Genomic DNA, 20684 nt, shown 5'->3' on the forward strand with positions numbered 1-20684 from the left:
CAGGCGCTTCAAATACTGTCCCCTCACTCTCTCTGTCTGTCTCTAAACTCTGTTCCAAGTTTCCTTCGGCATGCTCAGAGGGAGACAGTTGTAGAGAGAGAGAGAGAGAGAGAGAGAGAGAGAGAGAGAGGGAGAGTTGTAGAGAGAGAGAGAATGGGATCGTGCTTTGAGCATGAGGAGTATCTGTCGAAGTGGCCGGAATCGCAGGGCTTCCATAGCCGGAGGCACCTGAAAACTGTGTATGATAATGTTCATGGGAATATTCAACTTGATCAGGTATTTGTGTTTTCATCTTCTTTCCATTTATCATTTGGTTTATTTTGTTTGAAATTCAGCTGAGTAATGGCGGACTGTGTTTTAGTCCAGAGAGAGAGAGAGTTGTGAAATGAAATATACATATTGCTATTTCGAAATTTGTAAAACGAGAGAGTTGTCTGAAACGAAATATGCAGATTGTTCTATTGAACTTCTTAGGGTCTTCTGAAATGGAATATGTTTATTCTCTGTCAATCGGAATTACAGAGCGCGAGAGAAAGATTAAAATGAAATATGTATATCACTACTCAATTTTTCTTATTTCTCTTTCGTTGATTGTTTCTTAAGTTATATTTTGGAAAGTCATATATTAGTCTCTTTTGCACCAAATTACGATAACTTATATCCCTATATGGCATTCTTATATTATTTATATATTTATCATTGACAGTTTGGTTTCACCTCTGCTCCAGGGTGAAAGGACTCAATTCCATTTTATGCACCACTTTGGAGAGTTTGACGATTCTCTCAACTTCTAGTTCTCTCAACTTCTAGAGTTGATATTTCTGTATGATTGGTGCTTGATTTCCTTCTATTTGAATTTAATCACTACCTATTTCTTTGGATTCATTCTCAAGTTTTTCTGTCCCAAATGCTTATCACATTTTTCCATTTTTTGAGTAATAATTTCTGTAATTTGATTAAGAAACTCCCAATTTATTTTTGAAACGATGGGGTAAAATGCTTTTGAAGGCATTGTTCATTTGTTTACTTACTTTACTCAGACATATCTTACAGGCTCAATAGAGCTTTTTCTTCTCCCCTCCTTTTTTTTTTTTTTTTTTATTCTTATTTTTGAACGTTCACTTCTGACATCTTGCATGGTCTATATGGTTTACGACTGGGGATCTTTTAAATGACATCATTCTTGTTCAGTTTGGGGAGTTTCTTGTATCTTTTAGCATCTTTGAACCCCTATAATTTGCAGTCATTTAGGTGTATAAGCCCATGTTGGGCCTGGAAAGTTTTTTATGCATATCTAGGGAGATGCTAATGGTTCATGTTTTTAACTATTCTGGTTGAAAGTGTCCTCAACCTTTTCGAGTCTGTTATTTTGGGAAACATTACTCAATACATGATTTTTCCATTGGTTAATGCGCAATGGTGTCAATATTTGATATATCTGCTACTGAATTTAGTATACTGTTCTGGATATTTGCAGCTTAGCCTGAAGTTCATTGATACTGAACAGTTTCAGAGGTGGGTTATCTTGTTCTGAGATTATTGTTTATCCTGTTAATAGGATATTAATTCTTTTTAACTGATAGAAGTTCTGTTTCATTCTGCAGGCTTCGTGATTTAAAGCAACTTGGTGAGCTCCTCTGACATTTCCAGTATCCAAGTTACTAGGGAGCTGAAGATGTAATGATTCTGATCTTTGATATCATTTTAAATTAGTATGATTATATACTATTAGTTGTCTCCAAAGAAGCTGAGAGTCGTCCAGAAACATTCTGTTGTAGAGAACTATGTACTTCATTTTTTTAATACCTCGGTGGATAGATAAGAATGCAGCAGTAAAATGTTCTATTACAATCAAAAGTCTTTTCTTTCCTTTTGCATGTGCATCCGTTTCTTAAATGATGAAATAAAAATTTGAACCACTGACCAAATGCTAGGTAGTGTGATTGCTCTCTGCCAAGATATATACCACATAGAGAGGTTTAGAGTTTGGGAGAATTAACAATATGTTAATGTTTTTTTATTTGATAGTGTAGAATATGTTAAAGTTTGGCAAGATCCTTCCATATTGATGATATTCAGAGGCTTTGATGCAGATTATTTTTGTGCCTTTCTATACATTTTTTCTTTTCTTGAGCTTTTTTTTTTTTGCTTGGCACGTCCAACACTTAGTTACTTGCTAAAGATTTTCTTCTGCACGTGATTGTATTTTGTGGATTGTTCCTATTTGTGAAGACAACACAAAATGCTATTCTTTTTGCCTGCCATCCATTTTTCATAATTAACAAAAAAACATGTTGGAGTTAATTTCCATTTCCGCTATTCATCTTTTGGCAAGTCAAAGTTATGTCAAGTTCTTCACCTGGTACTGCTCTTTTGTCAAGTCCAAGTTATGGAGACCTTGTTCTGTGCTGCTACATATACCTTTCAGGTCTTGAATATGATCACTTCTCTTGTAATTTCATGATACTTCATGATTACTTCTTGACTATTTTGTAATCTTGCAGGTCTTACGCACATGGTTTACCCAGGTGCTGTGCATTCGCGATTCGAACATTCACTTGGAGTGTATTGGCTTGCAGGTGAAGCACTGCACAGGCTAAGAAAGTATCAGGTCTGAATTGATTTTGACATGCATATTCTTATATTTTTATAATGACATAAACCTGCTCTGTGGATTGTGGTAATAAGATTAGTTTTGCATGTAGGGATTGGAGCTCGACATTGATCGTTCTGATGTCTTGGCAGTGAAACTTGCTGGTGAGAAATTGTGATTGCAATTTGTATGGTATCTCCAGTTTTTTTTATTTCCTGTCTTGCTTAAATATATAGCAACATTTTTTGTGCAATATTCAGGCCTATTACATGATGCTGGTCATGGACCTTTCAGCCATTTATTTGAACGAGAATTTCTACCAAGGGTTCTAAAAGGAATAGAGTGGTTAGTTCATCTTATTATTACAAATGTTACTTTTGATATTTCAATGTCCATGTCTTGTATGAGAAAATATTAGAATGACTGCCTGAGTTTTTTGTACATTTATTTTTTTGTGATTTTATCTAGTAAATGAGGCAACCTGATATAGAAAAATTGATAGAACAGTAAAATCAACAAGAAAACAAGCCAAATAAGCAATAACTAGGAGAAACCTAGGGTTTCCTCCTCACCCCAAGCTAGGGTAAGCTTTTTCTTTCTTCAATTCTGGAAAATCACATGGAATGACCCCCTCAATGCCGCCACACACCTTTTATATATTATAATTTTATGTTCAAGGACATAAAATGTTTGTGAAATAATTAAATGACCCAAAAAGTCCTAATTTAAATACAAAATTTGCAATGACAATTTTACCCATATGAACAGTAACCCATAAATAGTACCTATCAACAATACCCATGAATAAAATAGCCAGTGAATAGTAAATACAAATATAAAAAAAATCCTAGAATTCCTAAATAATTAAAAGCTCTAAAAGTAAACCTTAAAACTAAAACTAAAATATACATCATTTGAAATTAAATAAAAATTAAAAATACGAATAATATTGTCCGGCGTCACACCACTAATAGTGTAAGATGTGTTGATGTTGTTTCATAACCTCATGTTTGTCATCATCATTTCTTGCATCTTGACATGAAGTTTGTTTGTTGCTAAATGCGTTGAGCTATAGCCATAATAGACCTCTTGCTGCCTTGCAATGGAATCCTTCACCTTATTCTTTCGGAGTAGATGAAACAAGGCTCTGAAAAGTGGCCTTGAGGTGAACTTTGAGAACCTCTTGAGGTGAAACTTTGAGAACCTTGATTGGTATCAACCATATAAATTGGTATCCCACTTTTGAAACAACATAGGGTTGTATTGAAGTGCATAATCCTAGAGAAGATAAAATGGTAAAGCAGTGACTCTTTACGTGCACTGGTTCATGTCTGATGGGGTTGAGTGTAATAGGCCAAAGTATGTTAAGGATGACAACAACCTTTTTTTGGGAAATAGGATGACAATAACCTTGCTAAAGAACAAAACCAAACAGTACACAAAGGCAATTTCTATGTCTATCATGGTCTAGAAATGACACATTCTTTGGCAGGATGCCAGCTTTTAAACATAGCTTTGGTGTATCAGTTAGAAGCTGATGTTTTGATAGAATATGGGGGAGAATGATTTGCCCCACTAAATGTTCACTGAACAAAATGGCATCAACTCGATCCACTTGTTGCACTGACTATATGTTTCATTGGAGACTGAATAGATGGCATTTCCGTGTCACAAAACCCTTGAATTGGTTATGTATGGCACCTCTATCAAGATATGATGGTGGTTTGCATTTAAGGAGGAGGCAATTCTTAGGCTGCCATGTCACTTCTTACGATGGAGGATGAGTTTTCAGTGCATGACTGACACTAATAGAGATTTTGTTTTGAGTCACAATTTTATATCTATTTCTTCTTTGACAGATAGATGTACAAACGGACTACTTCAACGCAATACATTTTGTTACTTCCCAGAAAGAAGGAAAAAAAAAATTGACTGTAGTAAACCTGCAAGTTGGGGGAAGAAGAGGATAGTGACCCACCACTCAAATCTTGGAAGTGACTAGATGTCAGATGAGAGAAAAGTCTTTTAGTTGAAAATTTTTAGGTGTATATTTGTCGAATTGCATCACAATGTTTCTCTATTCTGTAGCGTGGTTTGGAAGGGAATCGGAAAAGTTGAATGTTGCTCTTATAAATGCATACTACCTGCTAATGTACAATTAATCTGGTGTTATATTTGTTTACATCTTATTGAATTCATTTTTACTAGTAGAGTACTATATATTTTGCTAAGTTTACCTTTCACCCTTTTGTTAATAGGGAGATAGAATTCTTCCTTATATCTGGGGCAGTTGAAGCAATTTTGACTTTTGAATAAAATCCATGATGCTGATGTAAATTTTATTATGATGACTTGTATTTTTGCTGCTGACATAATTTAAAGAAAGATAATTAATGTGTTAGGATTTCATCGCAAAACCTTAACCAGTGTATGCTCGCCGTTGCTAATTCCATACAATCATATTTCTAGGTCTCACGAACAAATGTCAGTCGACATGGTGGATTACATTGTTCATGAACACAACGTTGACATTGATTCTGATGTTCTAAAAAAAGTGAAAGTAAGTGAGGTTTTTATGTTCTGTTATATTTTAGTATACTTGACAATTATTTGCATTTCTTTCTGCATAAAAAATCCTTGCTTTTCTTATGTTGAACAGTCATTCTTATTTCACAATTAGATTAATTCAACATAAAATTTCCGCAATTGATGATTTGCATTAAGTTTTTTCTGCTTTTCTGTTGAATAGTTAGAATTCAAAACTTTCTATTATGGACCTTTTGTGCAGGCCACTAAGCAAAGGGGCCAAACCCCTAATTGAATTAATCATTACATTTAAACATTTTCACAATTCTCCAACGGATATCCTTTAGAAAAAATTTAGATCAAATTTCTAAATTCTTCATTTGATTGTTAAGGAAATCCAACTTTGAAGGATTATTTGACATTCTTGCTCTTAGATATGAGGTTGTCATGTGCTGCCTCTTTGGATTAAGAAACTTGGATATCACAAGATGATCATTAACTATGAAATGGGCAAGATAGTTCATTTCATCTTGATTCTAAGATATTGACAGTTTATATGTAGCCTTTTATGTTGATGTCGTAACTCATTTTAAAGTGATCCAAGATCCTTCAAAAAAATTTGATTCAATTCCTTAGGTAAAACACACACACACAAAAAAAATACTGTATAATCTTTCATTTTGATTGTCAGGCAATGATTCTTGCTAGCTGTGGGATCTCATCTTCCAAAGTAAGTTGTTGTGACATTTTTAGTCACTTTGTTTTGTATTATTGCGATTGGAATGTAGCTGTCCTTATTATTTTCTTGTTTCATAGAGATCTAATTAAAATGTTTCCTGGAAAATTTTTGTTTTGCTACAGGAAGTAAAAGAGAAGCGTTTCTTGTATGATATTGTAGCGAATGGTCGAAATGGAATTGATGTTGACAAGTAAGTAACTTTTGAAATAAAACTAGTTGAATTTTTTATTTCAGTCTGCTAATCCTTTACTCGAGAACTTCCTTTCTAAATACAATGCATGGTATGTTGTGTGTGTGTGCTGTGCTGTGTGTGTGTATGAGAGAGAGAGAGAGAGAGAGAGAGAGAGAGAGAGAGAGAGAGAGAGCAACCCATGCAAAGAGAGAGAGAGAGAGAGAGAGAGAGAGAGAGAGCAACCCATGCAATGTAGAGTAAGAACCTACTCTTTGATTGGATTCCGTGAATGATTGAACTGATAATGGAAGGAAGTGAGACCACTTAAGGGACAATTAATCTAAGGATGAGAGAGAATCTAACTGAGATTTTATAAAATGCAAACTCTTAAATGGGACTTCAATGGTTTAGGTTTTCAGGGGTTTCCCGCACATTATCTGGGAGAGTATATTGGGAAGAGGAAAGGGGAACAGAGGGCATTTTACTGGAAGTGTAGATTGTGTGTAATATGTTGGGGCATTTAACTTGCATGCTAGGTGGATCCCTTGGATAGGTGGGGAGGATATCTGATCCCCCACCTCTAAGTGCTTAGGTGGTCACATAGGATGCTTTTCTGTATTTTTTTTTGGGTAATTACTTTTCTAACATACTTAACTTTCTTCTTCTTTTTCCCCTGCATTTACTTGGGATGCCTGAATTTCAACTTTATTTTCATTATATTAATCCCCTCCTGTTCTATTTATTTTCTATTAATTTTTTCTCTTCTGTTTAATAGAACTCGTTGTGTTGTAATTTGTATCTTCTTCCTACTTTGCTCATTATGTGTATCCTAGCACTTCTCGTTAATATCTTTACTTGATTATAATTATATATTAAGTTTAGTTTGAAACTTCATCCATTTATCTAAGGAAATGCTGAGATTAGCCCACCAGCTCATATGAACATATGAGCCCAACAGCCCAGATTGAATCTGGGCCGATCTGACGGTCACGACTTCATTTCGTATTTTAATTTTAATGTTTTTTATACGAATCCAAATAACTTGAAATTTTAGACGTGTATTCTTCTCATCAAGGCGCACCTAAGAAAAATATTTTAAAAATAATTCGCAAAAATTAACTTGACCAAAATACCCTCGAAACTTTTCAGGGTTATTTTGGTCAATTTATTTATTGAAAATTATTTTTTTGATATTTTTCTTAGATTCTCCTATTTTTGAATAGTACATACCTAAAATTTCAAATTATTTAGATTCGTAAAAAAAAATTTTAAATTAAAATACAAAATGAGGTCGTGACCGTCAGATCGTCCAGATTCAAGTTGGGCTATTGGGCTCATATGAACACATATGTTCATATGAGCTAGTGGGCTAATCTCAGCATTTTCCTTTATCTAATTTTATGACTAATGTGATGGCTGATGGTTTATATTTTTTCTTTGTTTATACTATGCATGGATTGTATTCCTTCCATGTTTATGCGGTATAAGGATGTTAAATATTTTATTCCTTTGTTTATTTCTCTGGAATTTTAGTGCTTGTCCAAATAGTAAAGTCATAAGGATACACTGATGTTACAGGTTCGATTATATTGTGCGTGATTGCCGAGCTTGTGGCCTTGGGTGCAATTTTCAATATGACAGGTATCTCTGTTCATCTCAATGTTTTTATTATTATTTATTTATTTTATCTGAAAATACTTGCCTTTTCACATTGGTGGATACTTAGAAGTTTATTTACTATTGTCTTCTTAGATCTCTATATCAATTTTGAAAACTGGAAATAATTTTCAAAAGTTTCAAATATCAAATATGTTCTTAGCTGGTTATGTAAACTAGTTTTCTTGGCTATATTTGATTCATCACTTTGTTAAATTAAATTATCTAATTATTTTATTTTTATTATAATAAATCATATAATTTCCTCCCATAACAAGCATATGGGAATGTGATAGGTCTCCAACAAGAAGATTTATTGTTCCAAGGAAAAGGTGTTTGAGTATTGTTATACTGATCATCTGCAGATGCCATGGTCCAAAACTTAACATCTTCAGGAAGTTCACTTTTGTAATATTCCACCCGACATTGGTTAATGAACTCAATATAGTGGTCATATTATCCCCCTATTCAAAACACAGTGGGTGGGCAGTTTAAAAAATCAGTGGATGAATCTGCCCCCTTCTAGATATTTATGACGGTATTAAGTATTGCTTTTAAAGTATCAATAACTATGCTATCATATATCAATGAGTTGTATGGTAAACATCATGATTTACATTGTAACATACTAAAGACTATAGAACATGCTTTATACTTTGGTCTCACTATTGTTTTTGCCTAATCTTTTAAAATATTTGCATTTTCTCTTTCTTTTGTTTCAGTAACTTCAAAAATGGCCTTGAGTTCCCTCAATTGGTTTCTCTAAAAATGCCTTAGTTATGTGTTTCTTGTTTTTGAGTTTTAAGCATATATTTTTTCCTCGACATTGAGTGCATTGATATGGTTGTAAGCTTATTTCAAACATTAGCATATTTCAATTTAAAAATAGGCATGTTTTATATCACTCATTTCGTCAATAGTAGTAATCAATTATGTAACACATTCAAGAGTGTGAGACTCAATATTGGGGAGGGAGTCCCTTTGAGCTCCCTTTGATCAAGAGAGTCTATCTAGCTAATAGAGTTGAGAACATGGAATTAGGAATTAGACTCCCTTTCCCCTCCCAATTGATAATTAGCAAGTCCATCGTAATTTTTTAGCCTCAAATAAGGACTCTTTTTCAGCCAATGTATCATCACAATAGCCAACAAAACCATGCAAAGGTCTTGAGTATCCTACCAAGATCAGCCCCAGCCAAGCCTTCTACCCTGGAGAACTGGGGATTCTTTACTAGTCATCGAAGTTGAATTCTGGCATTCTTTAGCATGTATATATTTCTACACTAGATTTTTCTTTGGCATGTATATGTTTCTACACTAGATTTACTTTGATTTCCTAGTTAACTACTTGTTTTGCTCGTGGTATTGTTTTAGGTTATTAGAAAGCATGCGGGTTATGGGTGATGAAATATGCTACCCTTCAAAGGAGTGTGAGTATTACGATTTCTAGCATTATTTGCTATTTTTTCTAATTCATATATTCTTATAATTTATGCTTTGTTTTAAATTCACATATTCTTATATATTACACTGATATGGGAGAGGTGTTATTAGACCTTACTGTCCACAAATTATTTTATACTCGTGCTGATCTCCATCGAACGGTCTATACTCATGCCAAAGTTAAGGTATGACATAATTTGTACGGTCTGTTCCTTATGTATTCTAGTTTGAAATTTCTCAAGTGGATGCCATGCATTTTGAGACCTTTGTATTTTATGCGCTTACAATAGTCTGCAAAATGGTTAAAAGCCTCCTTTTTCTTTTAGGCAATGGAGCTAATGGTTGTGGATGCACTTACTCTTGCGAATGAATACCTATCTATATCTTCTCATATATTCAACCCTGTGGAGTACTGGAAGGTTTGTAGAGGGCATAAGTGATACTTTATTGGTTTGTTTAATCACAAATTTTCCATCTTATATATTGTTTCCTTTTATGCATTTAAGTTCTAATTCGTGCATCATTTTGGGCATGCAGTTGGATGATACAATCATAAAAGCTATTGAAACAGCTCCTGATCAAGAGTTGAAAGAATCTAGGGATTTGATCCGACGTTTACGTAGAAGGGATTTATACCAGGTAATTGCTTACCTTTTCCTAAATCTCTTTCACTTGAAGGTTTTCTCTCGCAACATCTTACTTTTTTTGCAAATGAGGCAAGGGTATTGCCACACCCCAAGAAAATTTCTGAGATGTGACAGTTTGTTCCTAAACAACCAAAACAAATTCGAAATTTTTACCATATATATATTGCTCCAAAACATTTCCATCAAAATATTTTTGTACAAAGTCTATTTTACCGCTATAAATACATGGAAGTCCATATATGCAATTTTGATAGACAAAAGTTACGAAGGCGAATTTATTCATGACTACACACTTCTTCCAAACTACTCTTGCTGTACATATGAACAATATGATTGCGATTACTCTGAAAAAAAATTCATAATAGCTTGATAAGTTTGACTACTCAGTAAGTGACTATCATCATCCTTGAAAATCAAGTATTGGAAGATGTAACCATTTTCTAAAAGAATGCATAATAAGCATAAATTCGACGTATTGATTTTATGCATTCTAATACATACTATTAGACAAATTCATTTCTAATCGTACACATATCATGTATTCCTTATTGGACAAATAAAATAAGTATGATACATAAACTATATGCACGTGATTCAAATTAGGATGAATCATGATCTAAATTTAATAGTTTAAAACGTTATTGCAATTAAGTATCAGATATGATCAAACAAGCATTCACAACAACAAAAGTCCTGCAATAGAAGCAGTAACCTCAGATCTCAGGCTTCGGTCTCAAGGTTAAAACTTCTACTATCTCACAGGATAAGCACCATCAACGGGTAAATCCGTTGTGTAGTACCTCGCGCACACACACACAGCCCCAACGTGCGTTGGGGCTTTTGATAGGCATTGGCCTTGCAAGACACGACCCTCTCATATGCCCTTCTGGCGAGTGAGCATTACACTATCAAAGGGGTCCCAATGAGTAGTACCTCATATAATTTTGGAGGTGTGACATCCCAAACACAATCCACTTCTAACTCTCATCCTATTATAGAGAGTAAGGATAAATCACAACTGTCGATACAAATATCTCATCAGATCATAGTAGAGGCATGTCTCCATGTGCTCATATCATATCTTAGCATGTTGCCATGCACACATATCTCATCAGAAACATGTTGTCATGCACACATATCTCATCAGAAGCATGTTGCCATGGACACATATCTCATTAGGGGCATGTGTCCTATGTAATCACAAGAAGCAACAATATTTCTATGCTATACATATAGTCACAAGGGACATCACTAGGTCATGCTATCTTGCATATAAATTCTAAAGACATTATTATGTCAATTGCAGACTTTATATCAATGTAGTAGATATCAAGAAACAATAATATTGTATTTACAAAATATTCTTAAATTTATTAATATGGATTCACATGAAGCAATTCATAATAATTACTTGCACATAACAATTGCACATAATACTTATGCATAACACTTGTACATAATACTTACATATAACAGTTGTACACAACACTTGCACATAACACGTGCACCTAACACTTGCACATAACACTTGCATATAACACTTGCGCATAACACTTGCACATAACACATATAACCTTTGGGCATAACATTTACAGTATCTAAGATTTATGTTGCAAATATTACAATTAAATGTAGAAATATGTAAAACTTACAGTTTCGGAAATATTATAATTAAATGTAGAAATATCTTTGAGAATATTATAGAAATATCGGTTTTCTTCAAGTAATGATTTTACAAAAAAATGAAGCCACTTACCTATATGTCACTCTGAGATCGATATGTTATTATGGTTGCTGGAGTAGAATTGGAATCAAGGGTGTTCTACTAAAAGTAGAAAGGAGCGACTAAATGAGTTTCTATGGGAAAAAGAACATAAAAAAAAAATGTCCATATAAGAGAGCAAGAAAACACTATTATAAGTCTCTTTAATGATTTTTAAGAACACTATCATATGAGAACATACTACAAAAATCATAATAAATATTGTAATAACATTAAACAATGTAAATAACATAAGTGCAAAATACCATTCATAAAAACAATATGTAACTAAAAACTGATAATAAATAAAATAAAATAAACTGTATGTAAAATCAATTCATAATATTATAAAATATTTAACATAGGATGATGCAATAAATATAATACAATAATGAAAATATCATGTAATATGGTATTGAACAAAAGTGAACAAGTAAATAAATATCTTGCAATAGGGTATGCAATAATGAAAATATCATGTAATATGGTATTGAACAAAAGTGAACAAGTAAATAAATATCATGCAATATGGTATGCAATAATGAAAATATCATGTAATATGGTATCCAACAAAAATAATACACAAGTAAAGAAATATCATGCAATATGGTATGCAATAATGAAAATATCATGTAATATGATATGTTATCAATTAACAAAAACGTGGTTCATGCAATAATCCATATTATGAGAATAATGAAAATATTATTAAAATCATAACATTATTATGAGAATATTATGAGTGAGAGAGAGAAACATGATTGTTATGAGAGAAAGAATATGATTAGCATAATAATATTATTATGAGGATTAATGAGCAAATTATGATTGAGAGAGTGAAATTTGTTGAAGAAAGAGAGAGGAACTTACAAGTGAAGGGAGAGAAGACTAATCATCATGAAAATATTATTTTATTAACATCATAATACTAATATCATGAGAATAATGATATAATCATCATGAAAATATTATCATAATACTAATATTAAAATTCGTTGAGGAGAGAGAGATATACTTACAAAGAGAGAGATTGAGAGAGAGAGTGAATGATTGGGGATGATGGGCTTTTGAGTGCTTTTTAAAAGTGTGAGAGAGCCATATTTCAAGTGACACATGTAACTTATGTGTCCTTCATTTTTATTATTTTATTAAGTGCATGTGCCACCTTGTGACACATCACCAACAAGAATGCCAAATCACCACATGCTCATTTTTATTAATAATTTATCAATCATTTGGTGTGCAAACGTGTGGGTAAACAAAAATGGTCCTTATGGTGTATTAACAACACTATAAACCATGAATCCAAATCATTTTAAGTAAGTATTTTGTTATTATTATTATTATTTTATGATTATTATTATTATTATTATTTAAATTAGGGTCATCACAGGTGTAGTTTGTAATGTAATTGGAATGACTCAGTATGTTAGGGAATGATCTTTAATTGATGGTCCTAGACAAGATATTTGAAGCATTTTACTTATAGTTCAAACTATACTATTATTTTAATTTACTTTGCAAAAAATTAAAAGCTTACTTATGATGCATTTATAGTGCTCTAAAATTTTTCTACAGAAGTCTTGTATATATGACGGGTTATTTCTTCTAGAGTCTAAAATTTTCCTCAAAAGGCACTTGTGGTATATCTTTTTTAACCATTGGATGCTTAAATAATTTGTCCTCTTTTGTTTTCACACGGTATCCAAGTCACTTGATTTTCTGACGCAGGTTTCCATCTTCTGCTCTCTACTTTCTTTCGGAAAACCATCATCTAATTTTGGATGGATTTTAACCATGGTAGAGAAAGCAGATATCACTTAAAATTTTTTTTTAAAAAACATGCCCATCCATTTGATATGCTGTCATCCTAATACAATAATATATTTAAGGAGAATGCAATCCTTTTACTTCAATATGATAAAATGTTGAGAATGGGATTGGGGTCATGGTAGTAGCATCACTTGTGCCCTAGCTAAGATCTAGGCTCCTATTGTCACCTAACTCATACAAAAACCACTAATGATTTCAAAAAACGGGTAGGGGTTCTTCATCCCCACTGAATTACCCAAAAAAAAAAGAAAAAGAAAATAAAATCCAATCCAGTGATTTTAGAAAGAGTTCAATAAATTATAGTTGGAACTGTATGGTTAAATAGACATGCAACATGCCATTTGCATATTCCATGACCTTAATTCTCATAGAATTAACGCGTAACATGGTTGACCTGTACATTTATTATGGATCCTTTCATGTATTTCAATGAAAACTTTTTCGATAGTGGTTAACGGGAAAACCTAAGTTTACTTTCAAAAGCTCAAGGTGTCTTGGGCAAGGGACTTGCTATCCCCCTTTCTTCAACACCATGGGAAAATCCCATCTCATGATCCTTTGAAAAGGTCAAGCCTACATGGATCGAGTGTTGCTTTCTGGGGGAGGCATGTCTAATATTTTTTACCTACAATATTCGGATGGCATCATTGTTTGTGGGGAGCCATTGGTTGAGGCAAGTCTAGCCTTGATAGCTAAACTTGTGTTTAAATAGTGTGTGATTTCAAGGTCAATTTGGAGAAAACAAAAAGTTGATGTTGGCATAGTAGTCTAGGGTGTATATCGAGCGAATGATGGCTTACTTAGGCTCTCATATGTGTTAGAATTCTGATAACTAGCATGTGGGACAAGGTGATTGGGAAGTATGGTAGGATGGAAAAGTAAAATGTCATCATCTCGTGGCTGCGTTACACTCTTGTAATCTAAGGGCTTGTTTGGATCTCATTTAAGTTGATGATAGTGTGGCTTCATTTGCACAGCCTCTTCTACTCAGCATTTTGGTACCATGCCAAATTCTGTAGCAAGTTGATGCCTTTCTTTTGCGTAGTGCAGCACTAGGATTCGAAGGTCAATGTGTTGCAAATGTCAACACTTAAGGAATCAAGTCAGGGTCCCATTCCTCAATTGGCACCTTTTGTACATGAAATCCTTTTGTACGTGAAATGGGAGTTATTAGTGATGATTGGGATAGAACTTTAAAAATTGCCTCTTCCATATAGGAGTGATCATTGATGATGGACGTAAAACTTTAAAACTTTTTTTGTCCCCTACCAAGATGAGGTAGCTTGGTGCATTGACTTATATATGCAATCCAAACTGGCCTTAAGACAACATTGCTATCTACGTATACATCACTATTAAAGAAACTTAGGGGCACAAAAAATTAAGTACTAATGTTACAGGGGAAATTTCTTTGGAAAGACATTGCTTCAAGGAAGAAAGATCCATCTTTTTCAATGAAAGCTGGTGAGCAAACCCAGAGTCAAGATGAGTTCTTTGTATTGACATTAATCCAGTTTATAAAGTTTTATTGTCTGTATGGTTTTTGAATTGGTGCCAAAGACAATTGGGTTTGAGATGGGAACTTGGTTGTTTTAGTCTTTGTTATACTAGTTTGCTGCATGTGCATTGCAAAAAGGTGCCTTAAGTCCTTGAAAGAATCTAGATTGAAGTAATAACTTAAAGGAAATACATATCTAAAAGATGAGATACCGTGGTGCATCAAGGGTCTGCATTCAACCTATACCTCTTTCTCTTAGTTATGGATGACTTAACTAGGCATCTACAAGATAAGGTACCGTGGTGCATGTTGTTCCTGGATAATATAGTTTGGATTGATGAGACTCGAAACGACATCAACACAAAGTTAAAACTTTGGAGGGAATCTAAAGATTTTAAAATTATCCGGACTAAGGCAGAGTATATGGAATGCAAGTTTAGCGATAATAGGAGTAGAGACAAGGAAGTAATTAAGATTGACGGTCAAGAAATACCAAAAAGAGCATACTTTCGATATCTTGGGTCGATAATCCAAGAAAATGGAGAGATTGAAGAAGATATCGCATATAAAATTAGAGTTGGGTGAGTGAAGTGGAGATGTGAAACATGAATTTATTTGATCGCTGCGTACCAATGAAGCCGAAGGATAAGTTCAATAGGATAACTGTGAGACCAGATTTGTTTTGTGGGATGGAATATTGGGTGGTCAAGAAACAACATACCTATGGGATAAATGAAATCGAGATGAATGAGTGACAAGACAAGAAGGAAGAGAATTTGAAATGAATATATTCATAATAATTTAGGTGTGGCACCAATAGGCAATACAATGAGAGAAAGTAGACTTAGGAGGGCTGGCCATTTGTGGCGAAGACCCAATACAATACCTGTTAGGAGGTGCGAGTTAGTTCAAGTGGAAGGCTAAAAAAGGGCAAGGCATAAGCCCAAAAGGACATGGTTGGAAGTAGTGAGAAACGACATGGGGACTTATGGCCTCACTAAAGGTATGATCCTTAATAGAGCATAATGGTGGACTAAGATTCTTGTAGTTGACCCCAATTAGTTGGGACAAGGCTTTGACGACGACGATGATGATACTACACATCTTTTATTAGGTCTGTTAAAGTGACCAATATTTAGGTGTTATATGGCAACCAAAATAAGCGTGGGCACGCGCACAAGTTCATGGGATGAATTCGACAGACCAAAATAACTTTATAGAGTTTAATCTCAACTGGAATGTACCAGGATGAATGCACTGTAAAGTATCATATTGGAAAAGAATGGCAGTGCATCTTAAGGCCATGAAAAGCTTTGCAGTTTATATCAAGACTGTATTATTTTTTTTTATGCTTTTGTCACCATGGTTGAATTGGGTGGTAATAACCTATGGATATACTTGTTTGATCTTTATGCTGTTTTGTGCTACTAATCTTGTGAAATCCTCTGTGGGAATGTTCTTTGGTGTGAAGATATATATTTGATTCAGCTATTCCCTAGGGACAATGATTTCATGCTATCTTGGTTATTCCTTGGCAGTTTTGCAATGAGTATGCTGTTCCCAAGGATCAAGTGGAACATTTCAAAGACATCACTCCACAAGATATTGTTTGTTCTCAGGTTGGTATGATACTTTGCCTTGTGAAATTCCTAAGTATTTCTCGTCCTTTGGATGTATTGAATGCCTTATTAATCAGAAATTCAATATCCACTTACCATAGAAAAGTGTAGGAGCAATTCTAAGAGAAGAGGATGTTGCTGTCAGCAACGTTAAGATTGATTTCACCCGTGGGAATCAGAACCCACTTGCAAGGTACTTAGATATATATGTTGATTCGAAAGTTTTATTAGCATGAGTTGAATCTCCAGTGTCTGGTTACTGTTATTTTAAATTATATGCTTTCAAATTCTTCTGACACACTTCCTTCATTTGGTGCATATGCTTCCTCATCCAGCATCCATTTTTTCACGGTACTAAATCTCCCATTAACTCTTGAAGTAATTTAATGTTTCTTTCATTAATATTATCTTGTATGTAGGAAATGTATCACTGCAAGTGCTTCTTCCACTTTCTTTTCCTTCTGATGAATGAAAATTTAGGATTCCAGGAGATTCCCCTTGGAACCTTTTATATTGAAAAGAAATGTGTTAGGATAACACAAATATGAAACTCTGTGATGATTGTTTCTAGCATTAGTGACTTCCAATTCGCTGACTTTTCAGGATTATGAGAGTGAGGAGAAACTCACCATTCCAAATGAGCGCATCAGCCACTTGTTGCCCACATCTTACAAGGATACAATAGTCAGGGTCTACTCTAAGAAGCCTGAACTGGTATGCACTCTTTCTTTGTTTCTTTTCTTTCAAGGAAAGTATCCCCATACATAGCCTGTTTTTGATATGTGAAAGACAGCTAGGGCATCCACGTCTCTTCTCATGACAATGGTGGAGATTAACCATGTCCGTGGATGGGGTTAATCTCTGCTATCTGTCTTTGGAAACAACCAAGGATGCTGTGGGTGTGAATCATTTAACACACATAGGCTGTGTATGGCATACTTTCTCTTCCTTTTATTACATCTTGTTTGAGTATTAAAGCTTTTTCCCTGATGCTTTTAACTAGGTGGAGGCAGTTTCTGAGGCCTTCGGAAATTTTCAGCTCAAAACATATGGGATCAAAACTCAGGTGCATGAGACGCCGGAAAAGAAGAAAAGGAGAAAATAAGAGAGACATCACATATAAAAGAATATGAGAAGAAAAATACACACACGTATAGAAGGACAAGAGACGTACATATAAAAGAACACGTAACAGATATTGATGGCCTAGATGAAAATCTGTAGTCTTTTATGCAGATTATGGTGAATCACAAACTGCATGAAGCTATTTTCGTTATTCTTTCAGATCCACGTGGGTTTGGCTTCAAGGAGTTGATAACGGTGTTTGAAAGGTAATCTTATAGGTTGACATGCCCGCTCGTGAAATTGGTCTTTTCATGCATGGCCCTCTTTTTCCGGTTACTTTTTTTTTTTCTTTTGTGCGAGAAGCATCTAGTTTGCATAAGAAAGGTCACTGAGCTCCGTGACAATTTTGAGCACACTGTAAAAATATTAGCCAAGATGATATAATTTTTTGTGAAATTTAACTAGGTCCATGTGGTTCTGTGATATCAGCTGAATTTGATGGATATCGGTTTTGAAGAAAATAAGGAAACTTGTTACAAAAGAGGGAGTAGGTATGATCATGTGGGAGAGAGTTTTGAATTTTAAGGAGCTCGTCCTTTGTTTGTGGGAGAAAGTTTTGAATTTTAGGGAGGTTGTCTTTTTGTTTGCTTCTTCTGTCAACTTCTAATGATGCAAATTCAACGAATGTAGCATCTGTACATGACAAATGATGCAAATTCAACGAATGTAGCATCTATACTTTGCAATGTCAGAGACTTGATGTAACTGTCCACTTGTTACGAGGGTTGGAAGCCATGCCAATGACGTAAATCTCCTACCACTTACACTCAATTAGAAGATATGACAAAAGTGATCTAACCCATATTGATGTGATATTTCCTCCCTAGCAGCCTATGAATTTTTTTACCGGTTTTTTTTTACTATTTCTAGCCGCTTATGTTACATAGACCCGGATATGTGTTAGATATGGAATTGAGTATGGGAAATGCTAATATGAGAATCGGCTTTCAGACATGACATTGCGTGCACAATTTAAAGAAAGACATAGGATTTTAGATTATTATGTATTTTTATGACGAGATTTAATGAAAAAGTTTTAATAAAGTGTCTAAGTTTTTAACGTGTTAAACATAGGTGCAGTGTTCCAAGAAAAGCAGGATCAAATTCTAAAGAGATACGCAATAATCCGAGTGAGAAGATTATGAGCCTAAGCTAATTTTATATTTTGTATATGAAATTTAAGCCGACTTATTCAAGTTGTGTGGGGGGTGCGAGAGAGAGAGAGAGCGAGAGAAAAGCACCAAAGATACGTTTGAAGAATGCATTGTCAAATTAAGGTGTGCCTTAAACCATGCCCTTTATGTTGAGTCAGACCTACTAATAAGCCGCACTTACTAAACCAAGCCTTTTCCCACAAGTAATCAATGAAGAACATTTAGTAGTGCAAGCAACAACAAGAATGAGCGCTACAAGTAAATCACTAACATTTGGATCCTTAGACAGTATTTTCAATAGGGGCGGCAATGGACTTGGACCCGACCTGCGACCCGGCGGTATACTTGACATGGGTCCGAGTTTGGGTCAATATTTGGACCTGCGGTTCGGGTCTGGATCCAAAACTATTAAAGATAGAATACTTCAAGGCCTATTGGTTTGGGTGCATTAAAGATCATACACAATAAAATTCATTGTCATCTTCAGCTACTAAACGACAAATCAGGCGGCTTGAAATCTTATTGGAGGTGATTGTGACATTGTTGCCAATGATAGAAAAAAAGGGGCAAAAAAAGAGAAGAAGCTCATAATGATTTGGCAAATGACTCAACTAGACCCAGGATTCGATGGGATAGACTCGAGACCCGACCGATATTGGTATGGGTCCAAAAGTTTGACCCGAATACATTCGTACCCGACCCATTGCCACCTAAAATTTTCAAATACCTGATATTCCTCATAATTTAAAGGAAAACGGTTGCATAGGGCTGCAGCCCTATCAAACTAAGTAAAGCCTCATCTCAAAACTCTAATTGCAAATTTGGTATTGGAAACCTTTAAATCAAACATCTTGGCATTGAATATTGTGGTTAAGAAAAAAAAAAAAAAAGGATTTCAGTGTATTGTAATAAACTATCTAGACCATTTTATTTTTACCTTAAAAATATGTGTTCACGGATCTGTAAGAGTTGTACCATTTTTTTGAGTTTCAAATTTCATATTGGAAATTGATTTTAAAGGCACAATGGAGATCTCTACCCGAAGTGCTTTTCAAGTAAAGATTCAAGGTGAGGCTTTGTTTTCATAAAGCCTAGGTCCTATAGAACCTCATCCGAATTTAATTAAATTAATCGTCTTATACAATAAATGGCAAGAAATACACAGTAAATAAAGACTTTTTCCTTCTTAGGACGAGTAAGTATGGAGGTTCCTTTGTCTGGACATATGGATACCCCGTGACTCAATAATGCATGGGCATAAAAATTGTTTATAATATAACTAACCCACATGGTAGAGCAATCATACATTATTTGAAATAAATTACTGAAATTCACTCCATCACCTATTTTTTTAAAAAAAACAAATAATTGAAAAAGGCAAGCTCAATTGGTGTTTTGATAAACCATAGGCATCCAAAATGCATGTCTCGTGCATTGGATCACCACCCCTCCCCCTCTTTATTTGTGATTCAATTTTCCTTTTTTTTTCTCCCTTTTTTAATGTTTAAAATTTCTCTATTAAATGTTGAAATGAACAAGTAGGGGAAAACCTTATATGAAATCTAACCACAATGGACAAAAACATAACTCCTTATCATTTTTATTTATCCATTTTTTGAATAAATGGGTTTGGGGTTTACTATACACTTCCCCTTATGTGTACGTTATCATAAATTCAAAATCTAAAAGTATGAGCTACAATATATTACTCATTGTTTTGCTTATATATATATATTTGTATCCTTGAATGTTTCCATGAGTGCCATTTTTTAATGCTTGTGGTCATGTCCCCATGAACTAAGAAACTGTGTTCTAATGCTTTTTCATGTCTTCCCTACCAATAGCAACGTGACACGAATACTTAATGCCATTGACTTCTCTAACTATTGAGCTTTTACAGATAAGGATCAGATATTGA

General features: G+C 34.2%; 1 protein-coding gene across 10 annotated transcripts; it reads left to right on the forward strand.

Moving 5' to 3' along the window:
* On the forward strand, positions 1-18093 carry LOC18434827 (uncharacterized). Of its 10 annotated transcripts, none has more exons than XR_016060571.1 (20): positions 1-276; positions 1478-1515; positions 1605-1627; positions 2336-2428; positions 2505-2611; positions 2706-2757; positions 2854-2938; positions 5063-5153; positions 5811-5849; positions 5981-6048; positions 7609-7671; positions 9060-9115; positions 9240-9313; positions 9455-9547; positions 9666-9767; positions 16407-16487; positions 16594-16680; positions 16823-16838; positions 17091-17201; positions 17491-18093. XR_016060571.1 is itself a non-coding variant. In XM_088873578.1 (20 exons), the coding sequence occupies exons 1-20, from the start codon at positions 154-156 to the stop codon at positions 17590-17592; spliced, it is 1509 nt and encodes a 502-aa protein (XP_088729704.1). In that variant the 5' UTR covers positions 1-153; the 3' UTR covers positions 17593-18093. The 10 variants fall into 10 exon arrangements, 4 of the variants coding, with proteins under 4 accessions (XP_088729704.1, XP_006844953.1, XP_020523119.1 ...); XR_016060573.1 differs by having other exon boundaries at positions 16599-16680; XM_088873578.1 differs by having other exon boundaries at positions 16589-16680.
* The last annotated feature ends 2591 nt before the right edge of the window (positions 18094-20684 follow it).

Source organism: Amborella trichopoda, chromosome 1 (assembly GCF_054954075.1).
Source record: "Amborella trichopoda isolate Santa Cruz 75 chromosome 1, AtrichopodaSantaCruz75HAP2 v2.0, whole genome shotgun sequence".
NCBI classification, from domain to species: domain Eukaryota; kingdom Viridiplantae; phylum Streptophyta; class Magnoliopsida; order Amborellales; family Amborellaceae; genus Amborella; species Amborella trichopoda.